A 25,350-nucleotide genomic window follows, 5' to 3' on the forward strand; every position below is an offset into this window, starting at 1 on the left:
CATTAAAATAAATACAAATCAGTTCTTAGAATGCTCTCTAATAACCATCACTATGTTGCAAACCATGCGGGGATGACTAAGATCGTTTTCCGCATTGCGCAATGTCATATCTATCAAAGTTCGTATGATGTAATAAATAAAAAAAGAAATGAACTTTCGTTGTTGAATTCTATCGCATTTTCCTAAGAATACTTTCCTCATATTATTGCATGGTTTAAGTACATGCGTGTGCGCAGACCTCACCGGACCGTCCCAAGCTTATTCACCGATTATATCAAAATCATTTTTGAATCTTGAATTAACAAAAAAAAACAATTTTCACGAATTTAAAGGTTTTTGTTCTGACATATTTAGCAGCGTCTAATCGGGGAAATTTGAGAGATCTTCAGTGAAAATGGCAGAGGTAAGCATTTCATTTGTTCGATGTCTAAGAAGAATACAAACTATTTTCTGATTTATTAAGAGAATATTCGTGGGTGTTTCTTTTTCGTTTGGTTTTAACATACCTGTTGACTCTTGAATGTCATGTGATAAAACAGCGAAGGGGGATGGGAAGGTTAAGCGGAAACTTAAGGTCAGATGATTAGTTGGGATTCCCCATTTACTAGCTGTGACGTAATCACACCGTGAAGCGGAAACTTAAAGGGATGGCTGGGGCTGAAAGTATTTATAGCTTAATAAATAGTGTAGAATTCACTGAGCAAAATGCCAAAAATTTCTTCAAAATCGGAAACAAATAACAAAGTTATTGAATTTCAAAGTTAAGCAATATATATTGTGAAAACAGTTATCATGAATATTCATTAGGTGGGCTGATGATGTCACACCCCCACTTGTTCTTTTTTATTATATGAAATTAGGTTTATTCAATTTTCTTCCTCCAAGAACTGAAAAAAAATAGATTGACAACTGATTTTATGCATTACATTTTTATTGCTGCAACTTATTTTATTATACAGGAGACATATTATTCACACAAGTGTGAAATAATGAAAAAAATACGATTTATGTAATAACTTAAGAAAACGGAATGTAGAGATTTGACATCATCGGCCCATCTAATGAATATTCATGACGACTGTTTTCACAAAATATGCTAAACTTTAAACTTCAATTACTGTATTATTTGTTATCTGATTTTGATGAAATCTTCAGCAGTTTGTTCAGTAAATTCTTTTCTATGTATTACATAAATATTTTCAGCCCGGACCATCATCCCTTTAAGGTCAGATGCTTTGTTGGGATTCCCCATTTACTAACTGTGAGGTAATCACACCGTGAAGCGGAAACTTAAGCGTGTTAAGGTTAGATGTTCGGTTGGGATTCCCCAATACGGATCCTATGAAACGTCATCGACTTGTACTAAACATATTCAAATATATACGTAACGAATAAGTGATTTTAACTCCGGGGTGACCACATGGTAGTAATGGGCCGAGTTGTTTTGTTTTCTTTCTTTTTCTTGCTTACATCATTGCAAATAACATTAAAGCTGGTCCTAAGAAGAATCCCATTTTGATTATTTTTGTAAAATTCAAAATAATGTAAGCTGTTGGAAATAAGAAGAGAAAATCCCTTCAACACACACAGGCACCGAAACTTGAAATTATTAATTGGCAAAATGAGGAAATACTAGAAACGGGGGGGGGGGGGCTATTATTCAAGTCTGGTTTATCAGACTCCTGCATGGCCCCGTCTTACAAAGACTTACGGTTGATCTGATCAAACTCAAGTCTGGAAAGCCAGCAACGCCCACATCTAAATTGCATGCTAGTTCAAAATGTTTACTAGATAATGATGTATATTCATAAATTCATTGTATAATTTAGTGTGTTTGCCTATGTTTAAAAAGGCCAATTTGCAAATATACTGTAGAAAAAAAATCATGACACTGAAGGATATCTATAGAGCTATACGATTAATTGGATCAATCGTAGCTCTTTGTAAGACTTGTTCCAGATATGCTGCTGGGACCATTAATCATGACACACACACACACACACACACACACATATATATATATATATATATATGATAGAAATACTCTGCTTCGGCATATGGAATAAAATAATCACAAATGGTTTATATATAGTATATATATCTTTTTGTCACATCATAAGCACTGACGAATAGTGTGACTTTATCTTTCATTTTTGTTAGAGCTATGCTCCTTTTAAAATCTACTATTTTATTTCTACGGCATTTTCTAAACCATTTGTGATTATATATATATATATATATATATTGTAAAGAAATGGATGAAGAGAACAATGGTAGGCGTAGCTTAAATCAAGGTTCCCCAGAGCTATCTACCCTTTGGAAAAATTGGTGATGCCGAAAAAATGTCTCTGCCGGGAATCGAACCCGGGCCCCCAGCTTAGAACGCCGGTGCCTTAACCACTAGACCACAGAGACTTTACAATATTTAAATAAAAAAGAGTTGCCAAAAGCTGTTGTACATGTATAACTTTACACATTTGTATTTCTTCTCCCATATGTGTACTGTATCGAAGCAATAGCTTTGATCCAGCTGAGGCATGGCGGCTTGTCATTGTTCAAAACTCACCTTCACCCGACAAAGGAATTGGTATAGTGTCGAAAATCTGTCTATCTGACGGTCAATCGGATCGGGCTCACCCTAGCTACTAACCGTCTCTGTGGTCTAGTGGTTAAGGCACCGGCGTTCAAAGCTGGGGGCCCGGGTTCGATTCCCGGCAGAGACATTTTTTCGGCATCACCAATTTTTCCAAAGGGTAGATAGCTCTGGGGAACCTTGATTTAAGCTACGCCTACCATTGTTCTCTTCATCCATTTCTTTACAATATTTAAATAAAAAAGAGTTGCCAAAAGCTGTTGTACATGTATAACTTTACACACACACATATATATATATATATATATATATATATATATATATATATATATATATATATATATATAAATGTAAACATGCATCCACTCTTTAACATGACGACTGTGTCTTGTACCAACTACTTATAGGCGAAAAATTACAAGACGATTTGACGTTGCTGATAGACCACAATTTTAATCCCCGAGCTTTCGGCCTTAGGCCTTCTTCATGGGTTCTATACAAAAATGAACGAAACAAAATCAATAGTACAGAAGGAGGAACAGATGGACATATACATATAGTACTGATGTGATAAATTACGTAACAATGACGTTTTACGTATACAATATATGCAAATACATATATATACATATACAAAATACATGCACATATAAACATAAATACATATATATATACGTATGTACACATACACATATGATGTACAAACATGACGAATATATAGAAATAAATATGTATGTATCTAATGTGGGGTAATTTTACCTGGGTCTTTGGGGTCTTTCGAGCTTACTCGGAGGTGTGCAGTGTCGTGCGTTCGGTTTCTGGTGTGATGTATAAAATGCGTGACTTAGGTTCATTCAAGTGAAACGGTAAAGGTATATGGTCAGGGTGGAGTATTAAACAATACATTGTTATCACACCGATAAATTCGAGAGGGTACATTATAAAGACTAATTATAATTTATACAAGTAAATGACTAGATACGGTTATAAATTGTAATGCAGTACATTAATTGAAATATATATGTTCACAAAATATATATATATGTTCATAAAGTATATTTATATATATATATATATATATATATACATATATATATGTTCATAAAAATATCGATGATAACAATGTCTTGTCATTATCGTATACCAAATAGGTTTGATGCGAATCAAAGTATAACTTAGTATCGTAAATGGGGACAGGACCTCTCTATTCCTCAACATTTATACCGTGTGGGTGAAGTGTTTTGAGTTTGTGTATCCAGAATGATTCTCTATGGAGGATAGTGTTGTGTGATTCGTTGTTGATGAGTTCGATACCGGTTATCATTGCATTTTCTACTGAGTGGTTTGGGAGATTGAAGTGTGTTGTGTACGGCAATGTTTTGTGTTGTGGGGTGTGGTAGTTTCTTATTTCTGATCGAGTGTTGTTGAAGCGTGTGTATATTGTTGTTTCTGTTTTTCCTACATATTGTTTACCACACTGTGAACATGTGATGAGGTATATTGCCCAGCGGGATTTGCAGTTTATGTTGGATCTTATAGTATATTCTTGTCCTGTGACTGTGCTCCTGAATTGTTTTGTTTCTATGATATGTTTGTGGAGAACACATCTGGGCGATGGGCATTTGAAAAACCCGGCATTAGAGGTGTCACGGGTTTGTTGGGGGAGCTGGGATGGGTCTCGTGCCCGTACAAGTAAATCTTTAAGAGTGCGTCCTCGACGGAAGGATGTTGTAGGGGGTTGAGGGAATATATCTTTCATTTTGTTTGACTGGTGTAGAATGGGAAGGTGTTTGTGTAGATTTCGGGGGATGGAGGCAGTAGGTGGGGAGTATGTAATTGGGAAGAAGATCTTGGTTGGGTCGGATGTGTTGGGGGGTCTGTATTGGAGTAGATCAGACCTGGGTTTGTCAGCGGCCCGTTCAATTTGTTGTCTTACCATGTGTTTATCATAATTCCTATCTATGAAGTGATGTTCCAGTTGTTGCATGTGGTGTTCTGTCCTTGTGTTGTCTGAGCATATTCTTCTTACGCGTAAGGCCTGGCTGTATGTGATGCTTTTGAATGTGTGTTTTGGATGGCATGATGATGGGAGCAGATATGTGTGGGTGTCAGTGGGTTTTGTGAACAGTTCGGTGTGTATTTGTGCATTAGAGAGTTGTAAGGAGACGTCCAGGAAGTGTGCATTGTTGTTTGAGGATTCAAATGTGAATTTGATCGTCGGATGGAAAGTGTTCATTGTTGTTTGAAGTTTATTGAGAGTTCTTGGTGATCCTGACCAGAGAAAGAAAATATCATCTATGTATCGTTTCCAGGATGTTTTGAGTATAGTGCTATGGGAATTTGATATTATTTGTTGTTCAAGTTTGCCCATGAAGATTGGCGTATGTAGGGGCAACAGGTGTGCCCATTGCCGTCCCTTCTATTTGAATGTAGTGTGTGTCATTGAATTTGAAATTATTAAGGGTAAGTATTAGCTCGAGCAGTCTAATGAGTTGGTTTGTAGGGGGGTGTTGTTCTTTCCTTTTGTCAAGGGCTTCCTTGCACGCTAGTATACCTTCTTTATGTGGAATATTGGTATATAGGGATTTTACGTCTGCGGTTACTAGGATCGTTCTGGGACTGATTTGGGATTCTCTATTGATGGTAGATACGTGATTAAGGAAGTGGGTGGTGTCTTTGAGGTGTGATGGTAGTTGTTCTACGAAGGGTCTGAGGTAAAAATCGACAAGTCTAGATATTTGTGCAGTGGGGCATGAACACCCAGATACAATAGGGCGCCCGGAATTGCCCGGTTTGTGAATTTTAGGGAGGAAATATAGGTTGGGACATGTAGCATCCTTTGGGGCTAGGACTTTCTTTGTTTGGGTATCTATTTCCAGGTCTTTAACTGCCCTTTTAACCTGTTCTATGTGATGGGGAGTGGGGTCTTCATCAAGCCGGACATAGGTAGATTGGTCTGAAAGTTGTCTGAGACCTTCAGCAATATAGTCTTTTGTAGACATTATGACAACAGATGAGCCCTTATCGGCTGGTTTTATGATGATATCTTTGTTAGCTCTTAATTTCCTGAGCGCCATTCTTTCGTCTCGCTTCAGGTTGTCATAATGTCCCTTTGTGTTGTATTTGTGGGTTTCTTTCTCTACATCCTTTAAGACAGTGTCGAGAAAAATATGGAGATGCGGCTCGTGCACAGAAGGGGTCCAGGTGTTTGGGGGCCTGATGAGTTTGGGCTGCTTGGTATCATTATCGTCTGATTTGCTGGGGGTTTTAGGCGAATGATTTTGATCATTTTGATCATTTCGTTTGTCAGTATAATAAAGACGTTTTTTGCACCATCCTTTAAAAATCTAGCAGGAACCAAGTCAAGTCCGGTACTTTTTGATATTTTCAACTTGGATAATTCATTTAATACAAACTTTTCTGTGACAGGAGAAAAATTAAAACAGCCTTTTTGTATACCTTTATTGTCGTAAAGTTTTTTTGAATTAGGACTGTCGGCCCCAAACTCACTTCTGTCCGTAATGGGGAGCTCACAAGCTAATTTATCTGCCACTGTTGTGAAATAATTGTTAAATTCGTTGGCTATCTTTAGATTATCATGACAAAGTTCCCCTTTAATATTAATAACACTTTTCTGAATATTTTTTTGTTTGTTTTTTACACCTAACTCTTTGAGATTTTTCCATAATTTCCTAGAATCATGTTTATTGTCTTCAATTTGATTTTGGAAAAATTCGTCTTTAGCTTTCCTCACTTTCCTTTGTACCACATTTCGCAATAGTTTAAATTTCCTTTCGAGTTCTAAATTACCAATATCTTTTTTCATTTTCCTGAAAGCTATATTTCGTTGTCTTATCAAACTAATAATTTCACTGGTCATCCATCTTTCTGTTCTTTGCTTAATTCTTACTTGTTTTAAAGGTGCACACTTATCAACTACTGACATGAAAATACTTTTGAAGTGTGACCAAGCAATATTCACTTCATTACATTCAAATATAACAGACCAATTGATTTGAGATAAAGCGAAATTAAAATCATTTTCACAATAGTTTTTCATACATCGAATGCTTATAGTTCTATGCTGCCCAAATACAGGCCTGATAAGTTTCCTTGAACAATACGTTAAAAAGTGATCACTTAAGCCAATTTCAAAGACACCACTTTGACAAATATTTTCTTCTTTACTACAAATTACATGGTCTATTAATGAAGAAGTGGTAGGTGTAGTTCGGGTGGGTTTTGTTATAAGTTGGCTACAACCATATAAATTCAAAAGATTCTTGTATCTTTTGGTCAGTGCTGATTGTTGTAATAGACAAATATTCATGTCCCCTAAAAGAATAACCTCATCATCTTTTGTTAATATGTCCAATATATCATGGAGAGAATCAATAAAGTGATTGTCTCTGGGGGGTCTGTAGACTACACCTAAAGTAATAGGCTTTGTATGTGGTAATAGAATGTCGATCCACAATGATTCAATACCATCAGGTGTAAGATCTTCTCTTAGATTAAATGCAATATCATTTTTAATATAAAGGCAGACCCCACCACCATGGTCGCCTGCACGATCTCGTCTTAATATAGAATAACCATCGATATAAATTTCTTCATTATTTATGGACGAATTCAACCATGTTTCTGTAATTGCAATTACTGAAATTCTACTTTCATAGAGAAGGACGCGTAGTTCAGGAATTTTATGTAAAATGGATCTGATATTTAAATGAACGAAATGCAACCCTTTTGCTATAAATATATCATTAAATGATTTGTATAAAATAGCCTTATCAATTCCAGTAGGTGTGTTAAATTCAGGGATAGGAGGTGCATTAACTGTTGAGGTGGGTTGAACATCAATTAAGGATTGTGTAAAAATTGAGTCACAAAATGGCGGCAATGAACAGGTTAAACATATCCAATTCTCATTTGGGTTTTGATACAGCCTAGTATATTCATTTAAAGAGATCTCGAGACATTTAGTGTGATACCACTTTTGACAAGTGGTACACAACAGTCCATTTTGGTTATTTTTAACGGGTTTCTCGCAATGACCACAAGGGAATTTATAGTTTGGACCGGGATTTGTTTCAACGTCGCCAGACAATAAAACACGAAAAAAGACTTGATTATGTTCCTGATATATTGCTGTTTGAAAGGTGGCCACGGAATTATGATAATATAAAATCCGAGAGCGAAAGTATTTTACGCGCTTAAACGATTTGATAGTAACATATTCAAAACCAAATGAGACATGGAAAGAACATAAAAATGAAATTAACAAATAATAGAAAACAAAATTCATGACATAAATATGAGCCACGCACACACACACACCCCCTTACAACCCTCCCCACTCCCCACTCACACAAACGAGTCTAGGCCTACATCTTATTCATTGACTCAACAAAAGTAAATAATGTCCTGGAGGGTCCATGAAGCACTCAAAGTTGATTCGGTTGAGTGTTCTGTGGTATATGTCACTCGTGCATTGTTCCCTCAGTTTAGTACGGAGTTTAATTGTTTCTTTGGATATAATGTCGTATTTTTGTCTTACTGCTTCGACGGTTAGGTCCCGTAGTTGTCGAGCGGCGTTCCAGAGCGTCGTAGACCAATCGGCATCGATCCTATCATTGTTCTCAAATCCGAAAGATTTTTTTAACAACAGACCCCTGGGGACAATATCCTTTCTTGATATCTGCCGAGGTATTTCAGATGGAGTTTATAGCGTAGCTTTTTGTCTGCGTTGTATTGGAGAGAATTGAAGATTGAAGGCTCATTGTTGGTGCCCATTGTTGTTCCCTGTGTAGTAGATGACACGTTCCGTTCAGGCTTGTGTTTAGTGGTCCAGCCGTCAAGGCCAGTGTCATGGATCCAGCGGGGTGACGGGGCCAGCCCAGGATTCGAGTAGTGAAGAATTATTACAAATGTAAACATGCATCCACTCTTTAACATGACGACTGTGTCTTGTACCAACTACTTATAGGCGAAAAATTACAAGACGATTTGACGTTGCTGATAGACCACAATTTTAATCCCCGAGCTTTCGGCCTTAGGCCTTCTTCATGGGTTCTATACAAAAATGAACGAAACAAAATCAATAGTACAGAAGGAGGAACAGATGGACATATACATATAGTACTGATGTGATAAATTACGTAACAATGACGTTTTACGTATACAATATATGCAAATACATATATATACATATACAAAATACATGCACATATAAACATAAATACATATATATATACGTACATATGCACACATACACATATGATGTACAAACATGACGAATATATAGAAATAAATATGTATGTATCTAATGTGGGGTAATTTTACCTGGGTCTTTGGGGTCTTTCGAGCTTACTCGGAGGTGTGCAGTGTCGTGCGTTCGGTTTCTGGTGTGATGTAGACAATTGACCTTGATTTTGATTTTTTTAAACAAAATCATTGTTTTCTTAACTTCAAGTTCATCTCGGTAAAAAAAAACTGTATAAACAATTACATACTCCCCACCTACTGCCTCCATCCCCCGAAATCTACACAAACACCTTCCCATTCTACACCAGTCAAACAAAATGAAAGATATATTCCCTCAACCCCCTACAACATCCTTCCGTCGAGGACGCACTCTTAAAGATTTACTTGTACGGGCACGAGACCCATCCCAGCTCCCCCAACAAACCCGTGACACCTCTAATGCCGGGTTTTTCAAATGCCCATCGCCCAGATGTGTTCTCCACAAACATATCATAGAAACAAAACAATTCAGGAGCACAGTCACAGGACAAGAATATACTATAAGATCCAACATAAACTGCAAATCCCGCTGGGCAATATACCTCATCACATGTTCACAGTGTGGTAAACAATATGTAGGAAAAACAGAAACAACAATATACACACGCTTCAACAACACTCGATCAGAAATAAGAAACTACCACACCCCACAACACAAAACATTGCCGTACACAACACACTTCAATCTCCCAAACCACTCAGTAGAAAATGCAATGATAACCGGTATCGAACTCATCAACAACGAATCACACAACACTATCCTCCATAGAGAATCATTCTGGATACACAAACTCAAAACACTTCACCCACACGGTATAAATGTTGAGGAATAGAGAGGTCCTGTCCCAATTTACGACTTATACCATTTACGATACTAAGTTATACTTTGATTCGCATCAAACCTATTTGGTATACGATAATGACAAGACATTGTTATCATCGATATTTTTATGAACATATATATATGTATATATATATATATATATATATATAAATATACTTTATGAACATATATATATATTTTGTGAACATATATATTTCAATTAATGTACTGCATTACAATTTATAACCGTATCTAGTCATTTACTTGTATAAATTATAATTAGTCTTTATAATGTACCCTCTCGAATTTATCGGTGTGATAACAATGTATTGTTTAATACTCCACCCTGACCATATACCTTTACCGTTTCACTTGAATGAACCTAAGTCACGCATTTTCTACATCACACCAGAAACCGAACGCACGACACTGCACACCTCCGAGTAAGCTCGAAAGACCCCAAAGACCCAGGTAAAATTACCCCACATTAGATACATACATATTTATTTCTATATATTCGTCATGTTTGTACATCATATGTGTATGTGTGCATACGTATATATATATGTATTTATGTTTATATGTGCATGTATTTTGTATATGTATATATATGTATTTGCATATATTGTATACGTAAAACGTCATTGTTACGTAATTTATCACATCAGTACTATATGTATATGTCCATCTGTTCCTCCTTCTGTACTATTGATTTTGTTTCGTTCATTTTTGTATAGAACCCATGAAGAAGGCCTAAGGCCGAAAGCTCGGGGATTAAAATTGTGGTCTATCAGCAACGTCAAATCGTCTTGTAATTTTTCACCTATATATATATATATATATATATATATATATATATACCAACGATACACAATGATGTACATTTAAGTATAAGTTTTGGTTGTTTGATACATAACTTCTTATCTTACGTATGATCGACTTGAACAGCAGACCTAGTTTTAAAAAAAAGACCTCTCGTTATACGCATGGACAACTAAAAGCGGCCGCACACCTTACGATTGGTCTGCGACTAAATTTTGTAATAAAACGTAATAGAATTTGATGCTAATTGATACTTGCAATATCTTTCTGTGTAATGTTCGAAATCATCGTACGAATACCTATGTTCAAATATGTGACTATGCTATCATCCTTCTTAGAATAAAAGTAAATTTAATATCTAGTCGTAATGACGTCATAGCAGTCGTACGATTAGCTACGATTTGGCTACTAATTTAGCCTTTACTCCAAAAAAAAAGGCTTGGAATCTTTCAAAATGTTTATATCATTATTATTTCAATTAATTTTAACCTCAGATGAAACAATATGTTCCCTTCACATTTTCAGAGAGAGCAAAATTCGATTTGTTCCCAAATCGGATCGCGAACAGTCGCAGGCTATGATGATGAAGATGATGATGATGGTGATGATGATGGTGATGATGGTGATGATGATGATGATGGTGATGATGATGGTGATGATGATGGTGATGATGGTGATGGTGATGATGATGGTGATGATGGTGATGATTGTGATGGTGATGATGATGATGATGATGGTGATGATGGTGATGATGGTGATGATTGTGATGGTGATGGTGATGATGATGATGGTGATGATGGTGATGGTGATGATTGTGATGGTGATGATGATGATGATGATGGTGATGGTGATGATGATGATGATGGTGATGGTGATGGTGGTGATGATGATGATGATGATGGTGATGGTGATGCCCGTGGTGATGTGATGATGATGATGGTGAGCGGTTGCCATAATACATTTAGTTTTTATTGCAGGCAAACCTGCAAGAGGCCCGCATACACGGCCGGGAAATTTTGGGCACCTTTTCGACGGACGAAAACCGGAAATATTGCAACGACAACCGAAATCGACGTTTTTACATCGAACCCGACAACGAAATGGAGTTTGACTACACTAAAGGCTTCCATAAGTACGTCGATATGAAAGAAGATGCTCGAGTGACGTCGCTGGAGAATGTGTTGTCTTGGATGCGAGATCACCGGAGCTTGTTAATAGCAAAGGACATTTTAGATACAACAGCATCACGGTAAGAGAAAATAAGAGTTTCCTTCAAGGTTTAAATATGACAAATTGTGTCATCATTGACGTACTATTTTTTGAGTGATAAAGCACCTGTATTTGCAGCAATACCCTGTAATAAAAAAGTGTTACGATAGACTAATCAGGTATTGCCTAAATTTTGAGCAAACGTTTTGAAATTAAACAGCAAGTTAATGTATAATATTTATGGCCAAGTAAAATAAGAAAGTAGTTGATCGTCCTCGCGCGCATCACTTTTGGCCGCCGCATGAAAATTTTTGCTATTTACTATTTTCTAAAAAAAAAAAAAAAATTGTGTTGTTTCTCGTCCTCGCCATCTTCCCTTTTTAATTGCAGCATCAATTTTCTTGTTATTAACTATTTTTATGGCTGCTGAATAACGAAAAAATTCACAAGATTACTCTGGGATCTCTCTCACAACTTCAAAAACAATTGAAACAATTGCAAAGTCCGATATCGCCGTAATTGCAAGAAAGAAAGAAATTCTGATTTGTTTTTTTATTGGATTTTGAAGATACCATCATAAATTAGCGAGGAAATAAAGTTTGCAAACTCGGAAAAGATCGCGGATTTCTTCATTTTTAGTGCATTTTCGGAGACCCCACTTACTGAATCTGAACTAATCCGTCGCATGCTCTTGAAATATGGCGCAGATAAATCAATTCTAATGACGTAATTTGTATTTCAGCGGGGGTTTTTGGTGAGTGATAGCGCCTGTACTTAGATGTGTGTTACGGTGATTGTGTGCTTGTGACTCTGTTGGGAGAACTGCATGTGTGCTAGGATGATGTGATTGACTGTGCTGGCGTGACATGTGAATTTGTGAAATGCATTGAATTTTCTGGCGAGTTTTCTAATGTCAGGAGGCAATGCATCGAATATTAAATGAGGGATTTAATATTCAATATCAATTTCAAAAATGAATAAAAATTTAGCAGTAGTATTAAACATTATGTAAACGAACAAGCACCCGAAATTAAACTGCGATGCGAAACCATACCCAGAGCTAAAAATGAGATTGGCTCTGGAAAATTGAACAAACCTCCATGACAATAAAAAAGACCCCCCCCCCCCCCATGCATTTTTTTTACCCTTACATAAATTAAAATGTTTAAATTATTCACTTGACATGAACATTCTGTTTGACAACAATACAGTACCAGTATACATCAGTAATAATACATCAATAGATTTTATTTTCCATAGATTTCCAATAAATCGTAGATATTTATACATATATAATATGTATATATATATTTCTAATCATTTATTATTACTATTGAGCATACATCGATCACATAATTCGAGCTTGACGTGGCCTGACAATCATTTGAATAAAAAATAGCAAAAAAAATAGTAAATAGTAAGGACCTCCCTCATCTCTGATGTCAAAAATCGGACCGAGAAAATGCCTCCGTGTTCTTAAAAAAAATAGTAAGATAGCAAATAGCAAGGACCTCCTTCATCACCGCTCTCAAAAAACCCGGACGATCAACTACTATCTTTTTTTACTTGGCCTAATATTTATTGCCAAGAAGGTACGCATTGCTTTTTTATTCTTAATATTTTGTACAATGTATTTTGTTGTATTTTTTCATACGGTCAATAAAACTAAACATCACAGTTTCACACAGTTTGTTCACAAAGTGGACAATGGATGTTAAAAGAATTCACTCCGTGGACACCTCGATAATATGAGTGGCCACAGTGTGTTAAAACAGTCATTGATTTCTGTGAATGTGAAATAGGCAATGTCAGATTACAGCATTCGTAACCGTGTGGGACATTATTTTGTAATACGCTCTATGAAAACTGATTGACACACAGTAAATAATCTGTGGGACACACTGTGAAACATTGTGGTCCGAATTGTTATTTTGAGCAGTTTTGTGTCATCCCCCCGGGGGGGGGGCACTTCCATTGACGAGTGGATACCATGCGCGACCACGGGGTCTTGAAAAGCACCCTAAACACGTGTTTTCCATATTCTAAAAATGCACCCCTTAACAAGTATTGGCGTGTGAAACCCTACCCTTAACAAGTATTGGAAACAAATACTTTTGGCAAGTATTCCCAGAACTGAGCCCCTAAACAAGTACAGCGATGTATTTTCCATATTCTGATAATGCACCCCTTAACAAGTATTGGAAACAAAACGATACTCTTTAGCAAGTATTCCCTGAAATGAACCCCTAAACGAGTACAGAGATTGTATTGTTATGTCACGCGTCCGTCGTACCTTTAGACACCATTCTTTTGGTTTAGTACGGCCCCACCTTCCACACCTCGCACAAATCGGACTCTAAACACGTAGTGTTGGGGCAAAAAGGACATCCTTTATAAAACATTTTGATTTTGTTTTATCATCCCCGCATATTTGACCCTAAACACGTATATTTTTCCGAGCGAAATAGATACCCCTTTTTCAATATTTTTGTGCTTTTGACACCCTTGTTACGAACGTAACGTGCCCTATCTTGAAAAAGACATCCTTTATACGTGTTTTTTGGTCGCGGATGGTATCCTTTCCTCAATGTAAGTGCCCCCCGGGTATTTCCCGTATGCGCGTTTCCGTTTTACACCCTGGCGAAGGCATTTTCCGGAAAAGTAGCCAAAAAGCGACTAGTGAAGAGTCTACACATGTCGCTAGTTGCATGCAGCGTGCGACACAGGCGAGTCCACCACCGCATTCAATTTGCACAGTTACTGATCAGAGCACAGAATTCCTCGGCACTTCATGTACAAAGAGAGCGGCAGTCAGGAGTGAAATCCGAACATGCTTTTGCAGTCGCGTACTTTGTGTTTATGATAGTTTTTTTTCTAAAAATAAATTATTAACTAAATGAACTGAATGACAGACAAAATCAAAATAAACAGATACTTATAATGGAAAGACAAATTGGATTGATACACTTAGAAGCTGCCGAAAGATAGATATAGAAGACTGATAAATAGATAGAGACAAGATAGACAGATAGATAGAGAGAGAGAGGTGGATAGATAGAAAGAGAGAGAAAGAGGGAGAGATGGATGGATAGATAGAGAGAGGGGGAGAGACAGAGAGGTCGATATATAGAGGGAGAGGGGGGAGAGAGAAAGAGAGAGAGAAGGATAGATAGAGAGGGAGAGATGTTGTAGATAGAAATATGGACAGACAAAGAGAAAGAGAGAAAAAAGACAGACAGATGCTAGAGAAGGAGAGAGATAGAGAATTTGAGAGACAGATATAGATAGATGTTAGATAGATAGAAAGATAAAGAATGAGAGAGACAGAGAAGATAGACAAATTAACAGATAGATACATAGATATATAGATAGAGAGAAATAGAGAAAGACAGACAGATGGATAGATAGATGGATAGAGAGATAGATAGAGAATTTGAGAGATAGATAGATGTCAGATAGATCAAGAATGAGAGAGTAGAGCGACAAATTAACAGATAGATACTGTAGTTACATAGGTAGGTAGAGAGAGAGAAATAGAGAAATTAAGACAGACAGACAGATGGATGGATAGATAGCCCGGGGGGGCCACTTACATTGACGAGTGGATACCATGCGCGACCAAAAAAACACGTAAAAAGGATGTCCTTTTCACGATAGGGCACGTTACGTACGTAACGTGAAAAGGGTGTCAAAAACACAAAAATAATGAAAAAGGGTATCTATTTCGCTCGTAAAATTACGTGTTTAGGGTCGAATTTGCGTGGATGATAAAACAAAATTAAAATGTTTTATAAAGGATGTCCTTTTTGCCCCAACACTACGTGTTTAGAGTCCGATTTGCGCGAGGTGTAAACCAAATAAGGTAAAGTCGACAACCAAAGGACCCGTAACAATAAAACATTCCTGTACTTGTTTAGGGGTTCATTTCAGGGAATATTTGCCAAGAGTATCGTTTTGTTTCCAATACTTGTTAAGGGTAGGGTTTCACACGCCAATACTTGTTAAGGGGTGCATTTTCAGAATATGGAAATTACGTGTTTAGGGTGCTTTTCGAGACCCCATGGTCGCGCATGGTATCCACTCGTGAATGGAAGTGGCCCCCCCCCCCCCGGATAGATAGAGAGAGATAGAGAATTTGAGATAGATGTTAGATAAAGAATGAGAGAGACAGAGAAGATTATTAGATAGATAGATAGATAGATACTGCAGTTACATAGATAGATAGAGATAGAATTTGAGAGATAGATATATAGACAGATAGAGAGAAAGACAGACATCAGCAATCGGCAAGGCAAATGATCAAGGCAAACATTCGTATTGAACCTGGAAAGTATAAGCTCAGCTGCATTTGCAAGTATACGGTATGTTCTGCGGATAACTTCGGTGCGGACTTCGGATCGCGCGCCCAGCTGATAATGTAAACAAACGTAGACGTATAGACTCTTCACTAGTCGCTTTTTGGCTACTTTTCCGGAAAATGCCTTCGCCAGGGTGTAAAACGGAAACGCGCTTCCCGCGCGTACGACCTTTCTTTAGATTTCTTTCTTTTTCCGAACCAGACTTAACATGGATTTTGTCGGGCGACGTGGAACGTTTAAAAACCTATTGGAAGCTGGTGGTAACCGTAAGACTGATATTCGGCTGGTAGTAACTCTGTACCGCGGTACTTATTACATCTCCGAGTTTTCGGGTCTCTGGAAGACCAGCAATAGACCACAAACCAGAGAGGGACGTTTGAGAGCGGCTTCTTCAAAATTGTTTCTTCAATTCATCACAAGCAGTGAGTAAAAAAGACGATATCTTAATTTCATAACTAAGCGTTGAAATATTCCTTCAATGTACCAGCAAATCAAATTCAGTCTGTTGAAGGCGAAGTCCACGAAAAAAGCAAAAAAAAAAAATTAGATAGAGGATAAATCATGATAATATAGGATTTGTATAGCGCTCGTATCCACCTTGCTAGGTGCTCAAGGCGCTCCTATATTACCCCGGCTAAGCTATAGTCTACCGTTTCTGGTGCGCACAGCTTTTGAGGAATTACTTCCTGCCGGTACTCATTTACCTCTTGTTGGTCGAGTTCAGCACAGTGTGGATAAATTTCTTGCTGAAGGTAAACACGCCATGGCAAGGATTCGAACCCATGACACTCAGTTTGAAAGGCAAGAGTCAGAACCACTAGACCACGACGCTATTATGAAACAGGATATTTTGAAATTTTGTTGAGCGTCACAGACAAGGTAATATCATTAACAATAAATAGAAGAGAACCGATTGTTACACAAAACTACAAATTCTCATCATTTAGTCATATGGAATATCTTCTTTAAAATACTTCATGAACTAATTACATAAATAATGATTCATTTCAGAAATTTATCAAAATATTATATAATACTGGTAAAGACATCAATGAATCATTAGTATTTAGAAAAATTGTGATTGTAAATGTCCAATGAGGGGTCAAAGCATGTTTTTATTCATCGGGGATTGAAAAATTTTATTAGCAAATGTGGGCACGTGAACATGTATCTTATCACATACACCCGTCTGGTTTTGCCAGAATATTTCTAATTTCTTAGTCATTAATTCTCTTCCAAGAATATTTTGGCACGTGGATTTGTTTCTTCTTGTGGGTGTTTCATGAAAGTTGTCAACACTGACTAAATTGTCAGTGCTGACAATTTCAGTGAAATCCTTGGTTTTGATTAGCTGAAAGGCCTCTGACTTCTGGCTGTTATTAGTACACTCACAGCCAAAAGGGAGTCTGGGTGACTCCCAAATGGGAGTCCAGCAAATGCTTGACTCTATGTCAATATTGAATCCATTTAGGGAGTAATCAGACTCCCCTGGGAGTCATGATATATGACTCCCCAGGGGAGTCAGGAAATCTCGACTCCCCAGGGGAGTCAGATGACTCCCAACATAGAGTTAATTTTGACATAGAGTCAACCGTTTGCTGGACTCCCATTTGGGAGTCACCTCAACTCCCCTGGAGAGTCGTCATGACTCCATTTGGGGGGTCATCCAGACTCCATATGTAGGGTCTAAGAAACACATAGGGCCACTATTAATAGGCATGAAGCACACAATCGTGCGTTTGACCATGTATGTTCAAGTTTTTTAGTGACCACCTATTTTTTTTTTTGAAAATCAGTGTTTTTGATACCCTTGCGACCAAGAACTACGTTTGGCCCTCGTCTGAAACTGAAAGAACCCCCCTTAAAAAACGCGTTTTTTTGTCACGCATGTATACAGCATAGGCCGCTGGCCCCCGGGTAACATAGCAACGCGTGCTCTCTTGCTTTATGGGGGGAAATTGTAACCATGATCAGCATGACTCCCCATGGGAGTAAATTTGACTCCCCACGAGAGTAATGGACGCCGGACTCCCTTTTGAGAGTCACTTGACTCATTTTGGCTTTCAGTGTAACTTTCGGAGAAAGACAACTTGTCAGTGCTGACAACTTTCATGAAACGGTCCCCTGGTATGAAAACTAGTTTATTACTTTTTTTAGGATTTAATTTCTTGCTATAACGAACATGAATGATTCAGCTTTGATAGTTTATCTTAATCAGAGGACGGATGCAATCAAGACAACACTGCTCCACTGAACGACAATGCTTCCTATTACGCTGTGATGAGCGCCCTCTGCGGTGAACATCGGATGCTATTCAGCTTTGAGGTGCAGGCAGAATGGAAAGATGAACTCACACCCCCTCCTTGGAATTACATCAATGTACGCACAAACGGAGAACCTTCGATAAACCCGTAAGATGATTTGATCATTTTGTGGTAGCAGGAGCCGAAAAATCACGGGGGTGGGGGCAAGGTGGGTTAACCCCAATCTTTCCAAACCACGTATGAAAAAAACAATGAAAATGATGTCATAAATGTTCATGTCAGTGAAACCTAATCAGCCTCTCTCTTTCCCTTCCCCTCTCTACATATATCTCCCCCCCCCCATCTCTCTCTCATCCATCTCTTTCCCTCTATTTATTCCCCTGATATTATACTTGACACTAGACTTTGGGTTGGCCATTCCTTACATTGGCCACGGAACGTTTTTGTTTTAATAGGGGGGGGGGCTGACTATGCAAAAATTAAACAAGCAGATCTTCCCCTTTTTCGTTTTTGTACACTGTTTTGAAAAAAAGGTAGGAGGAAGAAGCCCCCCCCCCCCCACCCGTCTGCGTCCCCTGCCTTAATGACCACCTGAAGCAAGTTTATATAGTGTTTATTCTTTTTGCCAACACATTGTAGTCTTAATATGTCTATTTAGGCCTGTAAGTTATTTGGAAAAGTGCAGACGTATTGGTGTTTTGGGTTCTATTAGTGTGTGTGTGTGTGTGTATGGGGGTATTTTATCTCGAATTATCAAGATATATATATAAATATATATACACGTAATTGCAATAAAAGATAACAGTCTTGTAAAAAGATCATTTGATGTGTCGCTTCATTTAATAACGGGTTCCAAAATTACATACGAATATTATTTAAACAATTCGGTTTCCTTCATGTGTGGGAAAACCAGGGAACCTCCTCAAAAAGAGCAGTTTCTCTGTTTTTGATGATGATCCTTCGATGTCAGGATTCTATATCAATAAACTTTTGAATTGAATTGAATTTGAATATAATTATGTTTCTTTGGTGAGTTATGTAATATTAACATGAATTGATTATATATTGCTTTTATTAAACCGGTGCAGGATAAAGGCTTTAAGATGGTGGGCTCCTAATGTGCTTGCCGACATCCCGGAGATCGTATGTGGGTTACGAGACGACAAACATGGTATTGTGCGAACTTTCCAGTACCTCCAGACCAATAAACTTTCCATCGAATATACTCAGGTGGGCTACACTTTTTGCTACAAAACCAATTTTGTGTTAAGGGGGGGCGGCTCGGATAATTAGGACCCCCCCCCTTCCCACACACACACACACCCTCCCCCTCACACTCCCCCCCCCACACACACACACGATCCACGACCAAGAAACAAAAAGAAAACTCAGAGAAAATGAAAGCACAGAAGACAAAAAATGGTCGAACATGATTTTCTTTCCTAAACATCACGTCGAAATTAATCTCGAAATATATTTTTATTTTTAAAAGGTCAATATTTCGTGTGATATGTTATGTTGTGTCCCTTAAAATACTAAAGTTATTGCGCCACGCACGATTACCAACATGAGCTCACTAGGATTTCGTCAAGCTTACGATTGTCATTAAGTTGTTATTGACGGAAATTATTTTTGGTCGGCTTGTGTGTCTATATCCGCATTTGCATTCTGTTGTATTTCAGCGTTATTAACAAGCAAAGAAGAAAAACAAAAATCCGTTTTCAAATTGAATCGCCATTATCCTCTGAACGAACACTTTCACCATGTTCACTTAATACGCAGGCGCGCATATAAACAAAAGAGGGAGCAGCGCCCTGATGGAAAGAACACAGTGGGCTCACATGCTTAATTCGTTTCCCATAGACTCGTGTGTTAAAGTGGCACTTAAAAAGAATTCATAAAAAATAAGGAGGAAATTCGGGGGTTGAATGTTTACTACCAGTGGATAGGATAAATGTCTGACATTACATATCTGACCAGAAAAGGGTACTTCAACCGGCTCATTTTAAAAATAAATCAGTATTTATGAAGACTATACCTGACGGGACCAAATTCATCACTTGAGAGAGTAAAATGACCCTAATTCTTCCGCCAGTAAAAATATAGTTTAGTGGTGATAAATTTTTCCAATTTGGAAAGATATTCAGTTCAGTAGGTACCCTGCCAAGAATCAGTGTTAGATTGTCAGTCATATTCATTCATTTTTGTCAATCAGCAATATCAAATTAAAAAATTGAGCAATGGGTTGGCTCGAATGAATATCTAGCCCGGTGTCACGAAATGTGGTTATAGTGTGTACACGTGCACTGTAAAAAAATATATATATGAATCAGTAGTTAATACTTAATGAATTTAAGTAGAATTTATAATTTGTAAAAATTTTTTTAAGTAGTTTTAACTTGTCTTTTAATTTACTTGATTTATTTGGGTTCAATATACATTACAAAAAATCACGTATTGCTAGCTTGCTTTGATTGAGTAAATCTAACTCAATTAGGCAAAGATGATTATCATAAATTCTTGTTGAATGTACTTATATTTTTTCAATTAATGCCTTATTCAAATAATGCATTAATATTCATTAGACATGTTAGAGCAATTAAATGTTTGATTTTTTTCGGATAAGAGTGTGCTAACTATTTTATTCTTTTGTTGCATCAAAGAAAGAGCAACATTAAACAGTCATTTAGCAGAAAATTTCAGATGTCTTTTTAGGTTTTCGGAAAATGCTTATATTATTCTCACTGATTTATTTGTAAGAATGAAACGATCGCTTATAAATATCAATGTAAGTACCTATAAATGTAATAGGTAAGTGAAAATTCACAAAGTTCTAATATTTGATGTCCAAGATGAAAATGATGCCACTAAAAGTGGGACGATGGGGAGCGGACTTTCGAATAACGGAAGTCCACTCTCCCATTGATTTTTCAAACATTTTAGTGATTGTTTTACCAAATTGTAACTTAATTTTCTTGAGTGAAATGGATGCAAAGAAAATAAATAAATGTTACTAATAACTGCCAAATTCATAGATACTTGAAAGTCAAATTAAGGCAATGTGTTGAAACAAATTTGAGTAATTTCAACTTGTTTTTTTACAGTGAGTGGAATATATTTGTTCACAATTTTAAATGCTAAAATTCAACAGTGTGAAGATATGTTCACACTGTGGACATCTCGACACTGTGACTGTTCACAGCGTGTTCACTTGGTCGACTTTATGTGAATATGTTATTCGAACTCCCTCTCACATTTAATACAAACACGAACTATTGAATCAGTTAAGACCTCCCTAAAAACTTTTTTTGTTATAGGCAACCGCCTTCATTTTATATGTTTATCATTCTGTATTTGTTATTGTATAGATAAGGTAAACTGAAATTGTGAGCGCTTTGGGCCATTTTGGGAAAAGCGCATTGTAAATTTTGTCTACTGATATACAAACGGATGCAAGTTATGATAATTTCCAATAATATTATATTTTTTCGTTTCAACAGAGCAAGTGGGAACCACAGGCTTGCTTCAGAACAATGGAATCATTGCTGTCTCAAATCAGAGAACTTGTACAAGAGGACGATATAAGGTATCCATGGAAACATAATTTATATGCCCCTTAAAAAGATGTGTCCAAGTATTCATGTAGGTAGTGCCTTATGCACCAGCTAGAAGCCTGAGATCATCACACCAGCAACTTCTTAAGACTCCCAAGACACGTGTTGCATATGGTGCACGAGCTTTCTCTGCCTCAGCACCTTCTCTCTGGAATAATTTGCCATTAAATTTAAGAATTATACAATCACTGGAGACCTTTAAATCAAAACTGAAATCTTATCTTTTCTAACAGTATTAGTTATTGGCACTTTGACACTCATCCAAACTTTCTCTTTCTTTTCTTGTGCGCCTCGGAATAGAATATTTCTAGATAGATGGCGCTATATAAATGCCTATTATTATTATTATTTATTATTAGGTACTGTTTAAGCTACTGAATTGGTGTCAAACTCCGTTAGAACAAATATGTCAAGGACTTTTAGTCTACACCTATCCTAGACATGTGTGTGAGAGTGTGTGTGTGTGAAATTGCGTCTTGAATAAAAGCTGGGCGAACATAATTTTATTGTCGAAAGACATAGAAACATTGACATCAATCTTGTCAGTTTACTCGATGATTTCCATTTATTTTGACTGTATTCACATTCGGAGCAAGTAAAATAGACCTAGACCCCACGATGAATAATAACGGACTAAGGATTTATCGAAAGGGGTATCTAAAAAAAGGAAAAGACCCATCTCCACCCCTCCCCCCCAAAAAAAAAATCCGTTCATCCCCTGTGTCCACACCAGCTGCCCCATTCCCATACACACACACCACACCCCCCACCCCACACAACTGTGTTAAAACCGTTGAAATCATTTTTGGTCAATAATTTGCACCCTGCATTCCTTGCAATGACAACTCTGACTTAAAGGCCAAGTCCACCTCTGAAAAATGTTGATTTGAATCAATAGAGAAATATCAGTCTAGCACAATGCTGAAAAGTTCATCAAAATCGGATGTAAAATAAGAATGTTATGACATTTTAAGTTTTCACTTATTTTTCACAAAACAGGTACACCCACAACTCAGTGACATGCAAATGAGACAGTCGATGGTGTCCCTTACTATTTTTTTTATTGTTTGAATTATAATAACAATTAAGACCAACCTTACTGAACCATATGGTATTTAAACAATGCAGGGGCGGATCCAGGATTTTCCCCGAGGAACAATTTGACAAGCAATTTTAATTGTGCCTCTCAAGGGGGGGGGCGGGCACGGGCCAGCTTTGACCCCCCCCCCCTGGATCTGCCAGTGAAACAATGCCAATTCCACATGTTCAGGGAGGAATTAATATTTGACTCACGTAACAATGAGGAGAATATTTGATCATTTTGTAATACTTAATAAAATAATAGTAATAAAATACTAAAGAAATAATGGAGGGTGACGTCATAAGTCACCTCATTTGCATATCGACTAGGATGTGCGTATTGCCGTTTTGCGAAATTATGCAAACAACAGTTTTTGAAGTTGTTAGAGTAATTTACTTGGCCTATTTTTTCTCCTTCTCTAACCCCAGATCTGTCTATCATCTCGTGCTTGAACCAGTTGATGAAGAAGATCAGGATTTAGATCATCACTTACCAAGCCGTCGATTTGTCTCCCGTGGCAAACGAACAGATGATTTTACGTTCATTGATGAATCACTTCTTCACTCAATACTCGAATCAGATTGAACAGAAGAAAAAAAAATACAGAGCTCTTTATGGAAAATTATTACCCATCTTGGGTTGACGTCTCTGTGGCCTGTAGGCCTATTCTACAATCCAGTTAACTTAAACAATGGTCAAACTATGTGTTAAGATTATATGGGAAACCGAAAATATCAAATTTCTGTTTTTCATTTGTTTTTCATTGTGCTATATTGGTGAATAAAATTAAATTATTCACCTATTATTCTCAGAAGCTATGAATGATATGTGTAACAGATAAGCTGAAAAACACCAAAACCTGTCCTGTTGAACATTTGTGTCACAATCGGGTATCTAAATAATTAAACCGCAACTTTAGACCAGAGTATCAAAAAGAATACGGGCTTATGAGTTTCCAAAGAACTGGGATAATATTATTCCAGCTTTCATTTATTAATGAATCTTGCCAAGTCCCCATTTACCTCACATGGGTTCAGCGCAGCAGTTTAGATAGATATCCCGTGCTACAAAACTATCGATCGGATCCGAATTTCCATGATCATCAGGTTGAAAGGCGCGAGTCGGAACCACGCCATCACAGGTGCCGCAGAAACGAGGGGGGGGGGGTTGGGTGGTTTTGAAAGACTGGTCAATGCTAAATCGTTGGGTCAAACGTATTTAGGGTATGTATTTTCCCCAAAGCTTTTTTTTAAGACTAGCCAATATTTACCCCGTGGTCATATTTTGGCGACAACTTGTTTAGGGGCCAAAATGTGTAAATAAAGCCCGCGAAAAACTTGCTTAGGGGGTTACTTTGCACACAGAGGAAAACTCGTTTAGGGGGTGTTTGGACATTCCTTGGTCACCAGTCACCTGTAGACTTTCAAAACCGTTCCGCGGCTATTGTTTCAGAGGCTGAAGGAATTATTGACTTGCATGCGTTGATGATGATTATGTAGCTTGTTTGACTACTTGACGATGAATATAGCCTACTCACGAAATTTTATCCCAGGAGCCTTTTTTTGGTCCTTCGTCAATTGCTCCAGTCCAAATAGAATGTTATCAACCTTTGACATTCACGTAATTATAATACTCTTGAAAAGAATAATTATAATACCTGAAAATTTTTAAGCAGTTAAAAATTCCATTACTAGAACAAACTTTAATACGATATCTTTATCCCAGAAACCATAAAAACTGATGGCTTGCCCTTAAACTTCTTGCATCGATCCCGGGAGTGAGAGCTATCCTGTTTTAATACTGCAATAACTGCGTCTGGCTCGCGGACTCCTCAAATTACTTCGCCCGACCTTTTACATCTTTATCTAGTTCGAAAATCGTGAAAGACCATTTATTTCTTTGAGCTACGTACCTTTTGGAAGTCAATTAGCTCAGCTGACACATCACTTATGCGTCACATCCAAGCGGTAAGCAACATGAATTTGTAATTTATCTCTGAAGTAAAAACAAAAATACAGGAAAGAGTTGCCCGCCCCCACATATACACAATAAATGTGTCAATATGTCTACGATAAAGTGATTTAAAGGGGAAGTTCACCCTGACAAAAAGTTTATTGTAAAAATAGCAGAAAAAATAATAAAAAATATTGCCGAAGGTTTGAGAAAAATTCATCAAATAATTAAAAAGTTATTAGAATTTCAATTATTTGATTTGTGACGTCATATGCGAGCAGCATTCATACATAGCGAATGGTAAAAAATCAAATAAATGTCATTTTC

At 37.2% G+C, this 25,350-nt stretch overlaps 1 protein-coding gene and 1 non-coding gene across 2 annotated transcripts; one reads left to right on the plus strand and one right to left on the minus strand.

The window, feature by feature from the left end:
- Nucleotides 1–208: 208 nt before the first annotated feature.
- Nucleotides 209–24,281, plus strand: LOC121414248 (decapping and exoribonuclease protein-like). The gene is made up of 7 exons (XM_041607362.1): nucleotides 209–403; nucleotides 11,522–11,793; nucleotides 16,313–16,533; nucleotides 18,330–18,522; nucleotides 19,464–19,605; nucleotides 21,876–21,961; nucleotides 23,499–24,281. The coding sequence occupies exons 1-7, from the start codon at nucleotides 395–397 to the stop codon at nucleotides 23,653–23,655; spliced, it is 1,080 nt and encodes a 359-aa protein (XP_041463296.1). The 5' UTR covers nucleotides 209–394; the 3' UTR covers nucleotides 23,656–24,281.
- On the minus strand, nucleotides 2,344–2,415 carry TRNAR-UCU. The gene has a single exon. It is a non-coding gene; the product is annotated as a tRNA-Arg (tRNA).
- Nucleotides 24,282–25,350: the final 1,069 nt, after the last annotated feature.

This window comes from Lytechinus variegatus, chromosome 4 (genome assembly GCF_018143015.1).
Source record: "Lytechinus variegatus isolate NC3 chromosome 4, Lvar_3.0, whole genome shotgun sequence".
Lineage (NCBI taxonomy): Eukaryota > Metazoa > Echinodermata > Echinoidea > Temnopleuroida > Toxopneustidae > Lytechinus > Lytechinus variegatus.